Source organism: Salvelinus namaycush, chromosome 34 (genome assembly GCF_016432855.1).
Source record: "Salvelinus namaycush isolate Seneca chromosome 34, SaNama_1.0, whole genome shotgun sequence".
Classification (NCBI taxonomy): Eukaryota; Metazoa; Chordata; class Actinopteri; order Salmoniformes; family Salmonidae; genus Salvelinus; species Salvelinus namaycush.
The window spans coordinates 664,118-683,348 of NC_052340.1; the positions used below are offsets into that span (position 1 = coordinate 664,118).

The window sequence follows — 19,231 nt, forward strand, 5'->3', positions numbered from 1 at the left end:
GTACGGGCAGACACCGTGTTACGCAGTAGAGCGCACGGTGTCTCCTGTACGTGTGCATAGCCCGGTGCGGGTTATTCCACCTCCCCGCACTGGTAGGGCTAGATTGAGCGTTGAGCCGGATGTCATGAAGCCGGCCCTACATATCTGGCCACCAGTACGTCTCCTCGGGCCGGCTTACATGGCACCAGCCTTACGCATGGTGTCCCCGGTTCGCCTACATAGCCCGGTGCGGGTTATTCCACCTCCCCGCACTGGTCGGGCGACGGGGAGCATTCAACCAGGTAAGGTTGGGCAGGCTCAATGCTCAAGGGAGCCAGTACGCCTGCACGGTCCGGTATTTCCGGCGCCACCTCCCCGCTCCAGCCCAGTACCACCAGTGCCTACACCACGCACCAGGCTTCCAGTGCGTTTCCAGAGCCCTGTTCCTCCTCCACGCACTCTTCCTATGGTGCGTGTCTCCAGCTCAGTGCTTCCAGTTCCGGCACCACGCACTAAGCCTCCTGTGCGTCTCCAGAGCCCTGTACGCACTGTTCCTTCTCCCCGTACTCGTCCTGATGTGCGTGCCCTCAGCCCGGTGCCACCAGTGCCGGTACCACGCACCAGGCTTATAGTACGTTTTGAGAGTCCAGTGTGCCCTGTCCCTGCTCCCCGCACTAGCCTTGAAGTGCGTGTCTCCAGTCCGGTGCCTCCAGTTCCGGCACCACGCACCAGGCCTACAGTGCGTCTCATCCGGCCAGAGCCATCCGTCTCACCAGCGCCATCTGAGCCATCCGTCTCCCCAGCGCCATCTGAGCCATCCGTCTCCCCAGCGCCGTCTGAGCCATCCGTCTCCCCAGCGCCGTCTGAGCCATCCGTCTGCCCAGTGCCGTCTGAGCCATCCGTCTGTCCCGAGCCATTAGAGCCGCCCGTCTGTCCCGAGCCGTTAGAGCCGTTAGTCAGTCAGGAGCCGCTAGAGCCATTTGTCAGTCAGGATCTGCCAGAGCCGCCAACCAGACAGGATCTGCCAGAGCCGCCAACCAGACAGGATCTGCCAGAGCCGCCAACCAGACAGGATCTGCCAGAGCCGCCAACCAGACTGGATCTGCCAGAGCCGCCAACCAGACAGGATCTGCCAGAGCCGCCAGCCAGCCATGAGCGTCCAGAGCCGTCAGCCAGCCATGAGCGTCCAGAGCCGTCAGCCAGCCATGAGCGTCCAGAGCCGTCAGCCAGCCATGAGCGTCCAGAGCCGTCAGCCAGCCATGAGCGTCCAGAGCCGTCAGCCAGCCATGAGCGTCCAGAGCCGTCAGCCAGCCATGAGCGTCCAGAGCCGTCAGCCAGCCATGAGCGTCCAGAGCCGTCAGCCAGCCATGAGCGTCCAGAGCCGTCAGCCAGTCATGAGCGTCCAGAGCCGTCAGCCAGCCATGAGCGTCCAGAGCCGTCAGCCAGTCATGAGCTGCCCCTCAGCCCAGAGCGGCCATTAATCCAGAACTGCCCCTCAGTCCAGAGCTGTCTCTCTGTCCGGAGCTGCCTTTCAGTCCGGAGTTGCCCCTCTATCCTGAGCTACCTCTCTATCCTGACCTACCTCTCTGTCTTGAGCTATATCTCTATCCCGGTGCTGCCCCTTGTCACGGTGCTGCCTCTTATCGTAAGGTTACCATTAAAAGTAAGTGGGTGGAATAGGAGGGTGGTCAGTCGTAGGGGGAAACGTAAGCTGGGATTGACTATGGTGGGGTGGGGACCTCGCCCAGAGCCTGAGCCACCACCGTGGTCAGATGCCCACCCAGACCCTCCCCTAAACTTTGTGCTGGTGCGCCCGGAGTTCGCACCTTAAGGGGGGGGTTATGTCACGTTCCTGACCTGTTTTCTGTTAGTTTTTGTATGTGTTAGTTGGTCAGGACGTGAGTTTGGGTGGGCAGTCTATGTTTTCTGTTTCTATGTTGGTTTAAAGGGTGACCTGATATGGCTCTCAATTAGAGGCAGGTGGTTTTCATTTCCTCTGATTGAGAGTCATATTAAGGTAGGTGTTTTCACACTGTTGGGGGTGGGTGGTTGTCTCCTGTGTCAGTGTCTGTATGTTACGCCACACGGGACTGTTTTCGGTTTTGTTTGTTCGTTCGTTTTATGTAGTCAGTTTTCCTGTTATTGCGTTCTTCGTGTTTCATGTAAGTTCGTCGTCCAGGTCTGTCTACATCGTTTATTTGTTTTGTTTATTATTCAAGTGTAGTTCGTTTTTTCGTCTTGTTTAAATAAATCATGTCATCACACAACGCTGCATTTTGGTTCAATCCCTGCTCCTCCTCTTCGGATGAAGAGGAGGAGGAAAGCCGTTACAGGGACTATATATCCTCTTAGATTTAAAGTCCCCTGTTTTGGGGACCATCAAGGTTCTGGTACCGGTTCTGACTTACATTTTCGCTTATAAACTGGTATTTGGATAGCATAGATCGAAATGGCTTGCATTGAGCGATAGCCCTGATTCTCACGGACACAGGAGTATGTATGTTCTGCCTGTGTGAAGCAGGATGTGAAATCTGACACCATTTTATGCTGGGATGTCCCTCCTAGCATTTCATTCGCTATTCTGACTGTCCATCAACTCTTGGCTGATCCATACATCACACCGACTAACAACGCATATGCCTGGAATCCTTACATCGTAACGCAGCAGAATAGAGTGGTTTCGACACTGTAGCACATTCAGAGATCGATTTGTAGCCAGTAATCAAAAATAATTAATACATTTTTAACAAATAGAAAGTGCTATGTGCCATAGATGGACAATGTTAATATGAGATGAAAGGTGAGTTCCTGTCGAGTTCAGGGATCCAAGCTAGAGCTCTGTGAGACATTCACAGCGATGGCGACAGATGTCTTGATCAAGAGGGACCTTTAGAAGATATGCACATTTTCTCCAAAGCAAAATATATAAATATGTATTTTACAGTTATAAAGAAGGTGACATCTTAAGTCATTTCAAGCCGTATTCATATAGTATTTCATATTTGTACTGTGTTCTTGAGCTTGTGTCCTCAAAAGTGACTACTGACCTCAGCAGTTTAACAATTTTTACCAGAAAAGTTAGATTTGATCCTTAGAGTATGCAACATTACGAGTTGTTGTTTATGGCCCTCTCATGATAAATCATTACTTTTGGGGAATACGTAGATTACATTTAGTTACATTTAAGACTTTTGTGACTTCAATTGGTTCCATTTCCCCAGGCAACTTGGCAAGTCACAGTGAAACACAGCTTCAGTGTTTGTTTGTGTGTGTGTCTTTACTGTGTGTGTGCTTGAGAGTGATGCTGGTGATTATTTGTGTTTAGTGAGTTGGACCTCGCCCATGTCTCATGGCGTCTGTGTGTCTGAGCACCTACACTCAGGGGGGGGATCAGGGTCCTGGAGTAAACTGCCCCCTCCCTCCCCTTCTCTCTTTCTCTCTGTCCGTCTCTCTTTCCCCCCTTTCTGTCTGTCCCTCTCCCTTTTCTCTTTCTTTACTTCTCCCTCTCTCTCTGTCCCCCCGTTCTCTCTTTCTGTCTGTCCCTCTCTTTTTCTATACTTCTCTCTTTTGTGTGTCACCCTCTCTCCTCTCTCCCATAGTCCTCCTTATCTCTCTCTCGCGCAGTCCCTCAGTCATTTTCTCTTGCTTAGTATTCTAGTCAGCAAGTCCTCCTCATCTCACCCAGTCAAAGAAGGTTTTGTTTCCGTGAGAGTATGTGTATAACATGATAACTGTATATGTGTTTATACATCAGAATGTGAATCATCTCTACGTGTGTGCGTGTGTATGTGCATGTGTGCGTGCCTGCATATGTGTGTGGGGGACTGTGGTGACCTCTGTGGCGATGCAGTGGTGAGACGGGGGGGGGGGGGGGGGGGGGGGGACTGTATTTCCAGCTCTTGGGGGCAGAAGGCTGAGCTGTGCCAGGGTGAACTCCACCAACGTCGCTTTTCCTTCAAAAACACTCCTCAGGAAACCACTTCAAACAATCACATTCCGCACGGTGAAAGTACCGCACCACTCCTGCAGCTCGGGAAAACCTCTCCCTTCCCTTCGCCTCCCTCAGCACGGGTACTCCCTCCCTCTCTCTCTCTCACTCTTCTTCTCCCTCTCTCTCTGTCGCACACACACACACACACACACACACGCATGCAGATTCACTCTTACCCATTTATGTACATAGACACACACACACGTGCAGATGTACACACAAATACGGAAACTTATACTCTCTGGATCCCGTTATAGGTGGAAGAACACCCCGTGGATTTAGCCCCAAGGAGTAGGCCTGCTTGTGTCTGTGTGTACAGTACAAGTTTGGACACACCTACTCATTGCAGGGTTTTTCTTTATTTTTACTATTTTCTGCATTGTAGAATTATAGTGAAGACGTCAAAACAATGAAATAACACATGGAATCATGTAGTAACCAAAACAAGTCTTAAACAAATCAAAACATTTTTAGATTCTTCAAAGTATCCACCCTTTGCCTTGATGACAGCTTTGCACACTCTTGACCTTCTCTCAACCAGCTTCATGAGGTAGTCACCTGGAATGCATTTCAATTAACAGGTGTGCCTTGTTAAAAAGTAACTTATTTTGCCATCTCACATCAAATCACATTTTATTTGTCACATGCGCCGAATACAACAGTGAAGTGCTTACTTTACAAGCCCTTTAACCAACAATGCAGTTTTAAGAAAAATACAAAAAAAGTAACAAATAATGAAAGAGCAGCAGTAAAAAAATAATAGCGAGGCTATATACAGGGGGTACAGGTACAGAGTCAATGTGCGGGGGCACCGGTTAGTCGAGGTAATTGAGGTAATATGTACATGTAGGTAGAGTTATTAAAGTGACTATGCATAGATAATGATAGAGTAGCAGCCGTGTAAGAAGGGGGAGGGTGGCAATGCAAATAGTCTGGGTAGCCATTTGATTAGATGTTCAGGAGTCTTATGGCTTGGGGGTTAAAGCTGTTTAGAAGCCTCTTGGACCTAGACTTGGAACTCCGGTACCGCTTGCTGTGCGGTAGCAGAGAGAACAGTCTATGACTAGGGTGGCTGGAGTCTTTGACAATTTTTAGGGCCTTCCTCTGACACCACCTGGTATAGAGGTCCTGGATGGCAGCAAGCTTGGCCCCAGTGACGTACTGGGCCGTTCGCCCTACCTTGCCGTTGGAGGCCGAGCAGTTGCCATACCAGGCAGTGATGCAACCCGTCAGGATGCTCTCGTTGGTGCAGCTGTAGAACCTTCTGAGGACCCATGCCAAATCTTTTGAGTCTCCTGAGGGGGAATAGGTTTTGATGTGCCCTCTTCACGACTGTCTTGGTGTGCTTGGACCATGTTAGTATGTTGGTGATGTGAACGCCAAGGAACTTGAACCTCTCAACCTGTTCCACTACAGCCCCGTCGATGAGAATGGGGGCGTGCTCAGACCTCCTTTTCCTGTAGTCCACAATCATCTCCTTTGTCTTGATCACGTTGAGGGATAGGTTGTTGTCCTTGCACCACACGCTCAGGTCTCTGACCTGCTCCCTATAGGCTGTCTCGTCATTGTCAGTGATCAGGTTCTACCACTATTGTGTCATCGGCAAACTTAATGATGGTGTTGGAGTCGTGCCTGGCCGTGCAGAGTGAGCACGCACCCCTGAGGGGTTTTCTTTCCTTCTTAATATGTTTGAGACAATCTGTTGTGTTGTGACAAGGTAGGGGTGGTATACAGACGATAGCACTATTTGGTAAAAGACCAAAGAGAAATGACAGTCCATTACTTTAAGACATAAAGTTCAGTCGATCCTGAACATTTCGAGAACTTTGAAAGTTTCTTGAAGTGCGGTCGCAAAAACCATCAAACGCTGTGATGAAACTGGCTCTCATGACGACCGCCACAGGAAAGGAAGACCCAGAGTTACCTCTGCTTCAGAGGATAAGTTCATTAGAGTTACCAGCCTCAGAAATTGCAGCCCAAATAAATGCTTCACAGAGTTCAAGTAACAGAGTTCAAATCTCAACATCAACTGTTAAGAGGAGACTGCGTGAATCAGGCCTTCATGGTCAAATTGCTGCAAAGAAACCACTACTAAAGAACACCAATAATAAGAAGAGACTTGCTTGGATCAAGAAACACGAGCAATGGACATTAGACCAGTGGAAATCTGTCCTTTTGGTCTGATGAGTCCCAATTTGAGATTTTTGGTTCCAACGCATGATCTCTGGTTCCCACTGTGAAGCATGGAGGCGGAGGTGTGTGGGTGCTTTGCTGGTGTCAATGACTTATTTAGAATTCAAAGTACACTTAAAAACAAGGCTACCACAGCATTGCCATCCCATCTGGTTTGCGCTTAGTGGGATTATCAATTGTTTTTCAACAAGACAATGAACATCAACACAATGAACAAGACCCAAAACATACATCCATGCTGTGTAAGAGCTATTTGACCAATAAGGAGAGTAATGGAGTGCTGCATCAGATGACCTGGCCTCCACAATCAACCGACCTCAACCCAATTGAGATGGTTTGAGTTGGACCACAGAGTGAAGGAAAAGCAGTGCTCAGTATATGTGGGAACTCTTTCAAGACTGGTGGAAAAGCATTCCAGGTGTAGTTGGTTGAGAGAATGCCAAGAGTGGGCAAAGCTGTCATCAAGGCAAAGGGTGGCTACATTGAAGAATCTAAAATCAAAAATCATTTTTGATTTGTTAAACTTTTTTTGGTTACTACATGATTCCCTATGTGTTATTTCATAGTGTTGATGTCTTCACTACTATTCTACAATGTAGAAAATAGCAGAAATTAAGATAAACCCTTGAATGAGTAGGTGTCAACTTTTGACTGGTACTGAATATGTGTGTGTGTGTGTGTGAACATTGCAACTCCTAAACGTAACTCTAACCTTTACCATAGTAATTTGTTGCACATACTCTAACCAATGGAGGCTGCTGAGGGGAGGACGGACATTCACTCCATTCCAGACATTATTATGAGCAGTTCTCCCCTCAGCAGCTTCCACTGACTCCAATTGTTACCCAGCCCTGCAGTGCAGGCCTCTCTGTGTTGTTCAGCCTAACTTCACTTCACTGAGTTTCGGTTCTGTGTGCTGGTTACTCCTCATACACTAGATTAGAATGTTAGTAAGTAAGCCTTGTCCGAGCCAGAATTGCCCATAGGGCATTATACACAACATTCATCTCAGGGAAATTGTCATAAAAATTTTACCGGAATAACAAAATATAATAACAATAATTGGCTTTTACAACTTACATTTCTTCTGTATATACTGTACTTTCGACTAGTAAGGATCCTGCCTGGCTATCTCCTGTTTCTGCAGCGTGAGGTAGCTGGATATACAAGTATCCCCCCTGGACAGGTTGCTGGTCTATTACGTAGTTACTCTGCATACAGAGTTCGGGAAATGTTTAGAAACTGTTTACTTCTCACACAGCGTTCTGGGGATTGTTTCTCAGGTGCTGTCCTACTGTCACCGTTGCGTTCTAATTTCCAGTAAAGCAGCCCCACGTGTTCAGTGTCATCCCCGTTCCTAGGACCCCACCTGAACCCTCTAGCTGTTCCCGCAACAGCCTATGCGATTGGCCGCTCCACATTCATGATTCACATTATAGCCTCGGTGAAAAGACTGCTTGTCCTCCCCGGCCATGGACCCATCCAGAAATAAATGGCGGTAATAATAATCACAAAACAGGATCACTCTTCACTACAAATGGCTGTGGGGATTTACTGCATTTCTTTGTTTGTGGATACTTCCAAAATGGTACCCTACTGTATATCTTACATAGTGTTTTCACCAGACTAGAGGTCGACCGATTAATCGGCATGGCCGATTTAATTCGGGCCGATTTCAAGTTTTCATAACAATCGGTAATCGGCCGATTACATTGCACTCCACGAGGAGACTGCGTGGCAGGCTGACTACCTGTTATGCGAGTGCAGCAAGGAGCCAAGGTAAGTTGCTAGCTAGCATTAAACTTATCTTATAAAAATCAATAAATCTTAACATAATCACTAGTTAACTACACATGGTTGATGATATTACTAGTTTAACTAGCTTGTCCTGCGTTGCAAATAGTCAATGCGGTGCCTGTTAATTTATCATCAAATCACAGCCTACTTCACCAAACGGGTGATGATTTAACAAGCGCATTTGCGAAAAAAGCCCTGTCGTTGCACCAATGTACCTAACCATAAACATCAATGCCTTTCTTAATAAAATCAACACACAAGTATATATTTTTTAAACCTGCATATTTAGTTCAAATAAATTCATGTTAGCAGGCAATATTAACTAGGGAAATTGTGTCACTTCTCTTGCGTTCTGTGCAAGCAGAGTCAGGTTATATGCAGCATTTTGGGCTGCCTGGTTCGTTACGAGTGTGAACTGTGTGAAGACCATTTCTTCCTAACAAAGACCGTAATTCATTTGCCAGAATTTTACATAATGATGACATAACATTGAAGGTTGTGCATTGTAACAGCAATATTTAGACTTATGGATGCCACCCGTTCGATAAAATACGTAACGGTTCCGTATTTCACTGAAAGAATATACATTTTGTTTTCGAAATGATAGTTTTCGGATTTGACCATATTAATGACCAAAGGCTCGTATTTCTGTGTGTTTATTATATTATAATTAAGTCTATGATTTGATATTTGATAGAGCAGTCTGACTGAGCGGTGGTTGGCAGCAGCAGGCTCGTAAGCATTCATTCAAACCGCACTTTCCTGCGTTTGCCAGCAGCTCTTCGCAATGCTTAAAGCACAGCGCTTTGCACTTTTACTTTCATCTCCAACACTGTGTTTTTTTTCAACACTGTCATTATTTAAACCAAATTGAACGTTTCATTATTTATTTGAGACTAAATAGATGTTATTTATGTATTATATTAAGTTAAATTCAGTATTGTTGTAATTGTCATTATTACAAATATATAAATAAAAATCGGCCGATTTTAATCGGTATCGGCTTTTTTTGGTCCTCCAATAATCGGTATCGGCGTTGAAAAATCATAATCAGTCGATCTCTAAACCAGACCCCTATGGGCTCTGGTCAAAGTAGTGCACTAAATAGATAAAAGGGTGTCATTTGGTACGTAGCCTGGGTCTTATACCAAGTCACAGTTTAAGATGTGATAACAATACACCCACTAGCAAGGGACATGAAGTGTGCTGAGTATCTATAGTATGGGGTTTTGTTTATGGACTCATAGATGAAGTGGCTGTTGGAAGAGACTAAGGTTTACCAGGCATACATCCTTTTCCTAGCTGGGTCGTGATCAGGAGAACGCAGCGCACTGAATATTGTAGATAGAAATGCCATGAATAGAGCTCACATGATTCCTAGAAAGATAGTCTATTTTGTGGTGATGGCTTTGGATTGGATAGGAGAAAATGAGTGTTGGGGGTGGTGTAAAGGAGAGAGGAACATGGTCAATGGGTGTGATGTGGGCGGATGGAAGGAAGATTTTGAGAGTAGACTATTAGAAAGGTCATACAGAGAGTACTTTGCGTGCAAGTGTGTGTGTGTGTGTGTGTCTGTTAGTGTGCGTGTGTGTGTCTCAGGGGATTTTCATAAAAGTAATGTACAAGGCACCATTTCTTGATTCAGTTGTACTCTTTTGAGGATGTGAGTGTTGTCAGAGAGAAAGAGGGAGCCAGAGTAAATATCAGTCACCTACTGCTCGCGTGCCTGTGTGTGTGTAAAGCCATTCACTTTAGAGAAGGGATGTTAGTCTCTGTCAGAATTTTTTATCTTTTTTTTTTTACACAGATGGCTATCCACAAAGCTAACATCAGTGCCACGCTATTACATTTACATCAGGTCAATCAATAGCCAATAGCAGTTGACTTTAATGGGCTGTCATTGTTGTCTCCTCTGTATTGTGGCCATTGCCTTGGTGCGCATACACACACATACCGTTATCAATAGGCCATCATCGTCACTTTGGAAACCGTTGGTTTCCTTAGTAGCCTGAGCCGTTATCCTCACACATCAGTTTCCAACAAGAATAATCTCCACCCGGCACAGCCAGAAGAGGACAGGCCACCCCTCATAGCCTGGTTCCTCTCTAGGTTTCTTCCTAGGTTTTGGCCTTTCTAGGGAGTTTTTCCTAGCCACCGTGCTTCTACACCTGCATTGCTTGCTGTTTGGGGTTTTAGGCTGGGTTTCTGTACAGCACTTCGAGATATTAGCTGATGTACGAAGGGCTATATAAAATAAACTTGATTTGAATACTATAATAATACCCAGTCGTATCTACAACTCAGTCTCCGTGTCTTATCTACAGCGTACACACACTCTCTCTGTGTCTCACACACATGCACATACTCATATGCAGACATGCACGCATGCACGCATACACAGAGAGACACATTGTTAGACTTCAGTTGCGGCCTTATCGATCATAGTCTGCTGCTGGTAAAACGTATGTGTTATGGCTTTACACCCCCTGCTATATTGTGGATAAAGAGTTACCTGTCTAACAGAACACAGAGTGTGTTCTTTAATGGACGCCTCTCCAACATAATCCAGGTAGAATCAGGAATTCCCCAAGGCAGCTGTCTAGGCCCTTTGAAAAAACGAATCTTCACCAATGAATTGTCACTGGCTTTGAGGAAAGCCAGAGTGTCTATGTATGCGGATGACTCAACATTATGCATGACAGCTGTATATAGGTTTTTCTATTGTGTCATTGACTGTGTGTTTGTTTATCCCATGACACTGTGTGGTTTTTGTGGAACTGCTTTGCTTTATCTTGGCCAGGTCGCAGTTGTAAATGAGAACTTGTTCTCAACTGGCCTACCTGGTTAAATAAAGGTGAAAAAAATCCAAATAATAATAATTTAAAAAATACCCCAAGACATGCCACACGAGGTCTCTTCACAGTCCCCAAGTCCAGAAAGTCCAGAACAGACCATGGAAGGTGCACAGTACTAAATAGAGCCATGACTAACTCATGCAAGCAGTAAAGTTAGATTAAAAAAAAAAAAAACAGATGAAAAAAACCTTATGGAACAGCGGGGACTGTGAAGAAACACACACATAGGCAGGCACACACACACACACGATAGCATACGCAGTATACACACACACATGCATTTTGTACTGTATATATGTGGTAGTGCTGTAGTAGGGGCCTGAGGGCACACGGTCTGTGAATGTATTGTAATGTATTAAAATTGTATAAACGTCCTTAATTTTGCTGGACCCCAACTATGGATCCCATTTTACTATGGGATCCATAGTAAAAACACAGACATGACACACACACACACACACCACCACCAATTACGCACCACTAACACACTCTGTATTGCAGTTCCCCCTATGTTAGTCATGTATTGGTTCCCTTCAGCCACCCACCCACCACACCAGCATCATACAATTAATTCCTCCCTCCCTGACGGCCTTCTGCTTTATGATTCTAACTTATCTTCCTGTCGCATTCCTTATTAACCTGGAAGGGGAGCAAGGGAGGAACGTCATCGGGTGGGGACCATTGTGAGAATATCTACAAACAGCAAGTGTGTGTGTGTGTGTGACTGCTTCTGGTGAGGAACTGTTGTTGTTTTATGTCTCTTTAAGCTAGTGTGCTCCCCTTTTTAGTTTGTTTTGTCTCGTTATACACGGGTTTGGGATTTGTTGTTTTTGTTTACGTGTGTTGTTTTTAGAGGATTCACTAGCTGGGGACATCCAGAACAATGTTAGGCAGAGGAAGATGTTCATTGTGTGTATGGTTGAGAGAGAGAGGGGGGGGGGGGAGCATGTCTAAGGAAAAACGTACTAAGCAGAATGTTCTCGTGTTGGTTGATCGTCATGTGACAGTACAGTATGATTACAGTGCGAAACTAACCGACATAGATGATCAGATACCGAGGAATAGCTCTTCTCGGAAAAGTAGAAATGTCCCCTAGACAAACCGACACAGGTGAGAGGGAGAGAAAGAAAAAAAGAGGATATGGGGCGTAACGTGTCTGGTGAATCAGTGTAATATCCCAGGGGGCAAAACCAGTTGCAGTGACATTTTTTATGACGTCATCTGTTGGATTGGATACTAGTTGTATAAGGACATTTTGTTAACATCTTTTTCTGGTTTTATGACCTGATAACAACCAAAATATGTCTTTTCCATCCCACGTTGTTTATATGGTTTCTTTTCCAACCAGCAAATGTTGTCATGAAGACGTCACGTTCCAAATTCTGCCAGCTGGAATGGTTCTTACAGGGAAGTGTTTCCAAACTACCTTCAGAAGGGACACGTTGTGCTTATCATAGTGTGCTCCTTCTGAGCCTTGTCGATGAGTAACGTTCTCATGGAGACAGCGGCCCATTTACGACCCTCCCCACTGTAGGATCTAAAAGGGTTGGAACGGGTCACAGATGGAACCTAACATTTACCTTTCGAGAGAATGTTGTTGAGATGAGTCGGGAAGTTCATCGTTTGGAATGTCATCCCCGAGCTCGTCTTCCGTACAAGCCAGTCTAGCACGAGGGCATTCTTAGACTTAGTGTCATACAGAGACTGTTATGGAGTTATCTGTGTGATGAGGAGAGTGCTTTTAACTGGCGGAGGTATGTGGTCTGTTAAGGGCTTTGGTGTGGAGGGCGCTGGTGTTTCTATGCAACTATGTTTGTATTCACAGAAGACAGTTAATGTCATTGAGGGAAGGTAGAAGCACTGATTCTCTTTTCCATGGATCTAGGTTGAAAATACTGAAGGTTAACGCGACGTAATAATTCCATGCTGAGCATTCGGCAAATAAACACATTCATTAGACCAGCGCATTAGACTGTTCTACACATTTAAATAAATAGAATGTCAGTAAAACAGTTATGCTATGTGTTTGAGTAGTTAGCTGAAATACACTACGATTGTGTTTTATTTTTTACTTTGATGGCGAACTTTCTGTATGGCTCCCATTCACTCCGTCATTTTCGCTCCGGCGCTGGTCCAATGAATTTGTTTCACCTCTAACACTTCTGCTTTGAATTATTACGTTGTCTTAACTTTTGTTGTTTTTAACCTAACCAATGCATGAGAGAGTTATTTAGATTTGCCTGTGTAAATCAAATATTACTGTAGTTATCCATTGTTAAATAAACACTGTGTGTGTGTGCAGTGCTTTCCTGTGTGTGGTATGTTATAACCAGAGAAGGTTAATTAAACACAAGGATTTGGATCCATCCCCTGACGCTCCTGTATTTAGCCTGCTGCTCTGTTCTGAGTGGGGGGTGTCTGGCTCAGGGGCCACTCATAAGAGGGCCATGTTACAAAGAACCGGGTAGTCACTAGATGACCATGCTACAGAGGACGTAGTAGTCACATGAGGATCATTCCACAAAGGACAGAAATGACTATCATCAGCAAGTTTCACCGAACACATCAAGATCAGGACATACAAACACATACTCCTGTGTTCTGTTTTCCATCACTAAACACACACACACCTTAGTGTGTGAAGAGGGGGTAATGCAGTGTGAAGGAATGGCAGGGACGAGAAACCGCAGGGGGATCTCTCCTTTTTCCATTCTTCTTCCTTTCTCTCATGGGTGGCCTGGTTGTTTTCTCTAATACATTCCTTCATTCCAAGTCGGTACTGATGTGAAGTCCTGTAACTTCTCTGCACTGCTTACTCTCTTTCTCTTATTTAAAAAAAAAAATTCTCTCCTATTATTACTGACGCTAACTCTCTGTTCTTCCTTTCTTCCCTATGCAGATGTCCAGCTACATGCGCGCAACGTTTGAGGAGGAGGAGGCTGCAGACAACCCAGCCGATGGGGGCATGTCTCCGGACAGTGTGGAGGTCAGTCTGAGCTCATTGGTTGATGTGTGGGGGTCAGAGGTCAATGAAAATGGAGAGCCCACACAATGTCAGTGTGTTATTATAGAACTAGGGTGAATTCGACTTGTACGCCGATCAGGGGTCAGTTTTTCATTTCCCCCACTAATGGTTAAGGTACTTATGGGAAACTTCCCCCCGGAGCATAATTACACAGAATCTGGGCTTAAACTCCTGTTAGATTAGCCCAACAATGAGAAACAGAAAATACTTCATGAAAGTATGATGTTATGTGGGAAACCATAAAAAAGGAAGACTAGAAAGGGGAAAATAGTTGGAAAATATAGTTTTTTTTGTTGTTGTTGTGAACAATGGATTTGTCATGTCTGTCTCTTGCTTTCTCTTGAATTTGGTCCTTGAAATGTCATTGTAAACAGTCAGAACTAAGTGTCATCATATATACTCCCAGTGACACATAGATGTACAGTACTGGTTTTTAAGAGGACATTATTGTCAGAGGAAAAGTGTGTAGAAGGTTCAGTTGATTATCACTGCAGATAAACAGTAGTAGTACATTACCTTTAGGTATGTAATGTGTGCAGAGCCTGTGGTTCAGCGGTAACGCTCCTGGCTAGTAACAGGGATTGCCATTAAGGGTTGCCTTATTGCCTATAGCAATTGAACTGAGCTGTTGAGCAAGTTGAGCCTGTTCTGTGGTTGCCCCATTGGGCAGGTAATAAAACAAGTTAAAACCAAACGGCAAAGAATTCCAATAGCCTAAAACTGACATTTCTGGTTCCTCCTCATTGTTTAAGTGAAACAATTTATAGCATTTATGGCAGTTGGGAAAGTTGAGTCTGCTCTGAGAATTGTTTTACTGATAACAACCAAAATACAAATCATTCCAAAACATTAGGAACACTGCTCTTTCCATGACATAGACTGACCAGGTGAATCAAGGTGACAGCTATAATCCCTTATTGATGTCACTTGTTAAATCCTCTTCAATCAGTGTAGATAAAGGGAGACAGGTTAAAGAAGGATTTTTAAGCCTTCAGACAATTGAGACATGGATTGTGTAACCCAATATTAGGAATGTGGTCTTAATGTTTGGTATACTCAGTGTATATGGCACTTCTGGGTGTAAATAGCTCATTGACATTTTCAGGCAAGTGATCATAATGTTCGTGCAAGCAAAACATACTCCTGGCTTATCCGATTAGGAAGTGTCTTTCAGACTTTAATGTCAGTCTGAGTCACATACTGTATACTACTCCCATTTTAAATTGACATTTTAGTAATTTAGCAGACGCTCTTATCCAGAGCAGCTTACAGTTAGTGAATTCATCTTACGACGGCTAGGTTATCAGAACTCAGGATAAGACCCAGATGCAGACAGCTAGAATCACAGATGGTTATTGATCCAAACAGGGGGCAGGCAAAAGACAGGTCAAGGGCAGGCAGAAGTCCGTAATCTAGGGCAGAGTCAGTAAGGTACAGAACGGCAGGTAGGCTCAGGGCAGGCAGAATAGTCAGAACCGGGGAAACTAGGAAACAGAAACTTGAGAAAACAGGAAAACGGAAACACGCTGGTAAGACCTGACAAGACAAGACGAACTAGCAACAGACAAACAGAGAACACAGATATAAATACAAAGGGGATAATGGGGAAGATGGGTGACACCTGGGGGGGTGGAGACAAGCACAAAGACAGGTGAAACCGATCAGGGTGTGACATAGGTGGGACAACTACATATCTCAGTTATAGTAAGTTAATTGTTCCTCAAAAAAGTAGCTATCAGCAAAGTTAGTGCTAGTAATTTCGTATTTATTTTTAATCCCCACCCGAGACCGAGTTCAACCCCCACATCAACCCTTACTAAGTGCAAAAAAATGTCATTGTTAGATTTTTTATTTTTAACTACACTAAATTGATACTTCATAGTAGTGCCTCGTGACAGAGTGAATGCCAAATCGAGAGCTGGCCAGTGATCATGCGAAATTGGGTTCTCGGTTCCGAGATTAACTTCATAGCGGTATTTCATTCATTAGAAAGTCACTCGGAAAGAGGAATGGAGGCTTAAAATATATATATATTTTTTTATATAATCAGGCAGGTGGGAAAAAACTGTAGGAAGGGTGAGGAATCAAACCCCGGTCTCCAATGGGGAGATTTGTATATGTGACATGTGCAGGGAGTGTTAGAACTCCACCACAGCTCTGCATGAATGGAGGCCCTCTTGACTATGTCTGTGGTACTTGTGATGTCATCCCATCCCATCCTCTCTTCTGTCTCTGACTCATGTATTTCCACAGGTTGGCTTCCGGAAGGGCGGCATCCAGCTCCTCAGTCCCCTGGGCAGGAGGACGCAGATGGAGGTGGTGCTGGCTGGCGTGCTGCTTGCTTCTCTCCTCGCCCTGTTCGGATGTGCCGTCACACTGGGCATACGCTACAACAAAGGTGAGAGGCTTTTGGTTACACGCACTCACGCACGCATGCAAATACACACACTCAGACATAAGCACACACACACACACACGTGTTACGTCTTTATAATACGGCTTATAATATGTTATGGTCTCTCTGTGTATCAACATTTCATCTGGCTGGTGTTTAGCAGTGTCGTTATGAATGATTATTAAGACGTTATGGGGTCATACATGCTTGTGACAAAAGTCTTGTGACAATGCATTATAACAACATCATGAATCATTATACCAGCAGGCTTTATAAAGCATTACAGAATTCTGTTTTTCTACCTTGACACCAGACTCAGCGCGGAGCCTGTGTCTGACCGAGGCCTGTATTACGGTGGCCAGTAAGATCGTAGAGGCCCTGGACCGCAGCGCCGACCCCTGCCAAGACTTCTACCAGTATGCCTGCGGGGGCTGGGTCCGCAAGAACCCCCTCCCTGATGGACGCTCTCGCTGGAGCACCTTTAACAGCATCTGGGACCAGAACCAGGCTGTCCTTAAACACCTGCTGGGTGAGTTGGAACCAAACACATGTACACAATACACACATGCACAAACATACCGTATTACCATATCAAAATATGGAAGTCATCTGCTGATTAGGGGCACAATTTGGTGACAGTTGAGTGTCTAAACGTGTCTGAAAAGCATCGAAACAATGTTTTGTACTGATGGGAATGAAGGTGTTGTAATGTAAAAGATTAATGCGAACTTCATCATCTAAACATCACACAGAAAACATCCACAGCCAAACTCATCTCATAAACCAGTCAGAATAGCAGGTTGTGCTGACAAAAAACAAAACGTAAGTTAGCGACCTAAGATTAAAAGCAAAATAAAAATAAAACTCCTGGAAAGGGGGTCTGAACTGTCAACCCTGAGTAACGATAGTTACAATTTAAATCAGTTGAGTGAACTATCCCTTCACCTCGTTTTGTTATAACATATTTGGTCTGATAAATGTTTACATGACAACCAGAATGATGTCAACAAACATAGCTGGAATTTAGCTTAGCGAACCATCAAACAGGCAAAGTGTCAACACAGGACTAAGATCCGGCTCGGACGCTCATCGGATGTGGCAGGGCTTGCAAACCATTACAGATTACAAAGTGAAGCACAGCCGAGAGCAGCCCAGTGACAAGAAACTACCAGACGAGCTAAACCACTTCTATGCTCGCTTTGAGGCAAATAACACCGAAAAATGCATGAGAGCACCAGCTGTTACGGACGACTGTGTGATCACATTCTCTGCAGCCGATGTGAGTAAGACCTTTAAACAGGTCAACATTTTACAAGGCCGCAGGGCCAGACGGATTACCAGGACGTGTACTGCGAGCATGCGCTGACCAACTGGAAAGTGTCTTCACTGACATTTTCAACCTCTCCCTGTCCAAGTCTGTAATACCAACATGTTTTAAGCAGACCACCATAGTCCCTGTGCCCAAGAACACTAAGGTAACCTGTCGAAATGACTACCGACCCGTAGCACTTACGTCTGTAGCCATGAAGTGCTTTGAAAAGCTAATCATGGCACACATCTACACCATTATCCCGGAAAACCTAGACACACTCCAATTTGCATACCGCCCTAACAGATCCACAGATGATGCAATCTCTATTGCACTCCACTCTGCCCTTTCCCACCTGGACAAAAGGAACACCTATGTGAGAATGCTATTCATTGACTACAGCTCAGCATTCAACACCATAGTGCCCTCAAAGCTCATCAATAAGCTAAGGACCCTGGGACTAAACACCTCCCTCTGCAACTGGATCCTGGACTTCCTGACAGGCTGCCCCCAGGTGGTAAGGGTAGGTAACAACACATCCGCCATGCTGATCCTCAACACGGGAGCCCCTCAGCATTGCATGCTCAGTTCTTTCCTGTACTCCCACGTCTCCAACACCATCATTAAGTTTGCCGATGACACAACAGCCTGATCACTGACAACAACGAGACAGCCTATAGGGAGGAGGTCAGAGACCTGGCCGTGTGGTGCCAGGACAACAACCTCTCCCTCAATGTCATCAAGAGAAAGGAGATGATTGTGGACTACAGGAAAATGAGAACCGAGCATGCCCCCATTCTCATCGACAGGGCTGTATTGGAGCAGGTTGAGAGCTTCAAGTTCCTTGGTGTCCACATCACCAACAAACTAACATGGTCCAAGCACACCAAGACAGTCGTGAAGAGGGCACGACCAAACCTATTCCCCCTCAGGAAACTGAAAATATTTGGCATGGGTCCTCAGATCCTCAAAAGGTTCTACAGCTGCACCATCGAGAGCATCCTGAGTGGTTGCATCACTGCCTGGAATGGCAACTGCTCGGCCTCCGACCGCAAGGCACTACAGAGGGTAGTGTGTATGGCCGAAGCTTCCTGCCATCCAGGACCTCTATACAAGGCGGTGTCAGAGGAAGGCCCTAAAAAGTGTCAAAGAATCCAGCCACCCTAGTCATAGACTGTTCTCCCTGCTACCGCACGGCAAGCGGTACCAGAGCTTGGTACCGTAAGTCTAGGTCCAAGAGGCTTCTAAACAGCTTCTACTCACAAGCCTTAAGACTCCTGAACATCTAATCAAATGGCTACCCAGACTATTTGTATTGCCCCCTCCCTTTTACGCTTCTGCTACTCTCTGTTATTATCTATGCATCGTCACTTTAATAACTCTACGTACATATATATATTACCTCAATTAATTTGTCAGTATCAGCAGATTAGGCCTACCCTGTAGTTTTTGTAGTATGCCTATTATTAAGGATTCTGATGATGATTCCATACATGTAGTACGTCATAGAATTGCATGAAATGTGTTTATAAAAGGCATATTTTTTCCAGGATCCTCTTAAACTGTTTTCCTCTAGCTGGGGCTAAGCTGCTTCCCCAAACATGGAACTCACGCAACGCCTTTGATGTTGTGTAGCCTATTTCATTATGTTTGTTTAGTGTTTGACTCGTACAGTAAAGTTTCAAGT

The 19,231-nt window shown here is 45.1% G+C and overlaps 1 protein-coding gene across 2 annotated transcripts in view; it reads left to right on the plus strand.

The window, feature by feature from the left end:
- LOC120028569 (endothelin-converting enzyme 2-like) overlaps positions 1 to 19,231 on the plus strand; it is a 63,269-nt gene that overhangs the window by 14,808 nt on the left and 29,230 nt on the right. For both annotated transcript variants that reach the window (XM_038973763.1, XM_038973764.1), the window contains 3 exons: positions 13,715 to 13,801; positions 16,094 to 16,238; positions 16,549 to 16,764. In XM_038973763.1, coding sequence (XP_038829691.1) covers positions 13,715 to 13,801; positions 16,094 to 16,238; positions 16,549 to 16,764 — 448 coding nt within the window. The remainder of the gene's footprint in view (positions 1 to 13,714; positions 13,802 to 16,093; positions 16,239 to 16,548; positions 16,765 to 19,231) is intronic.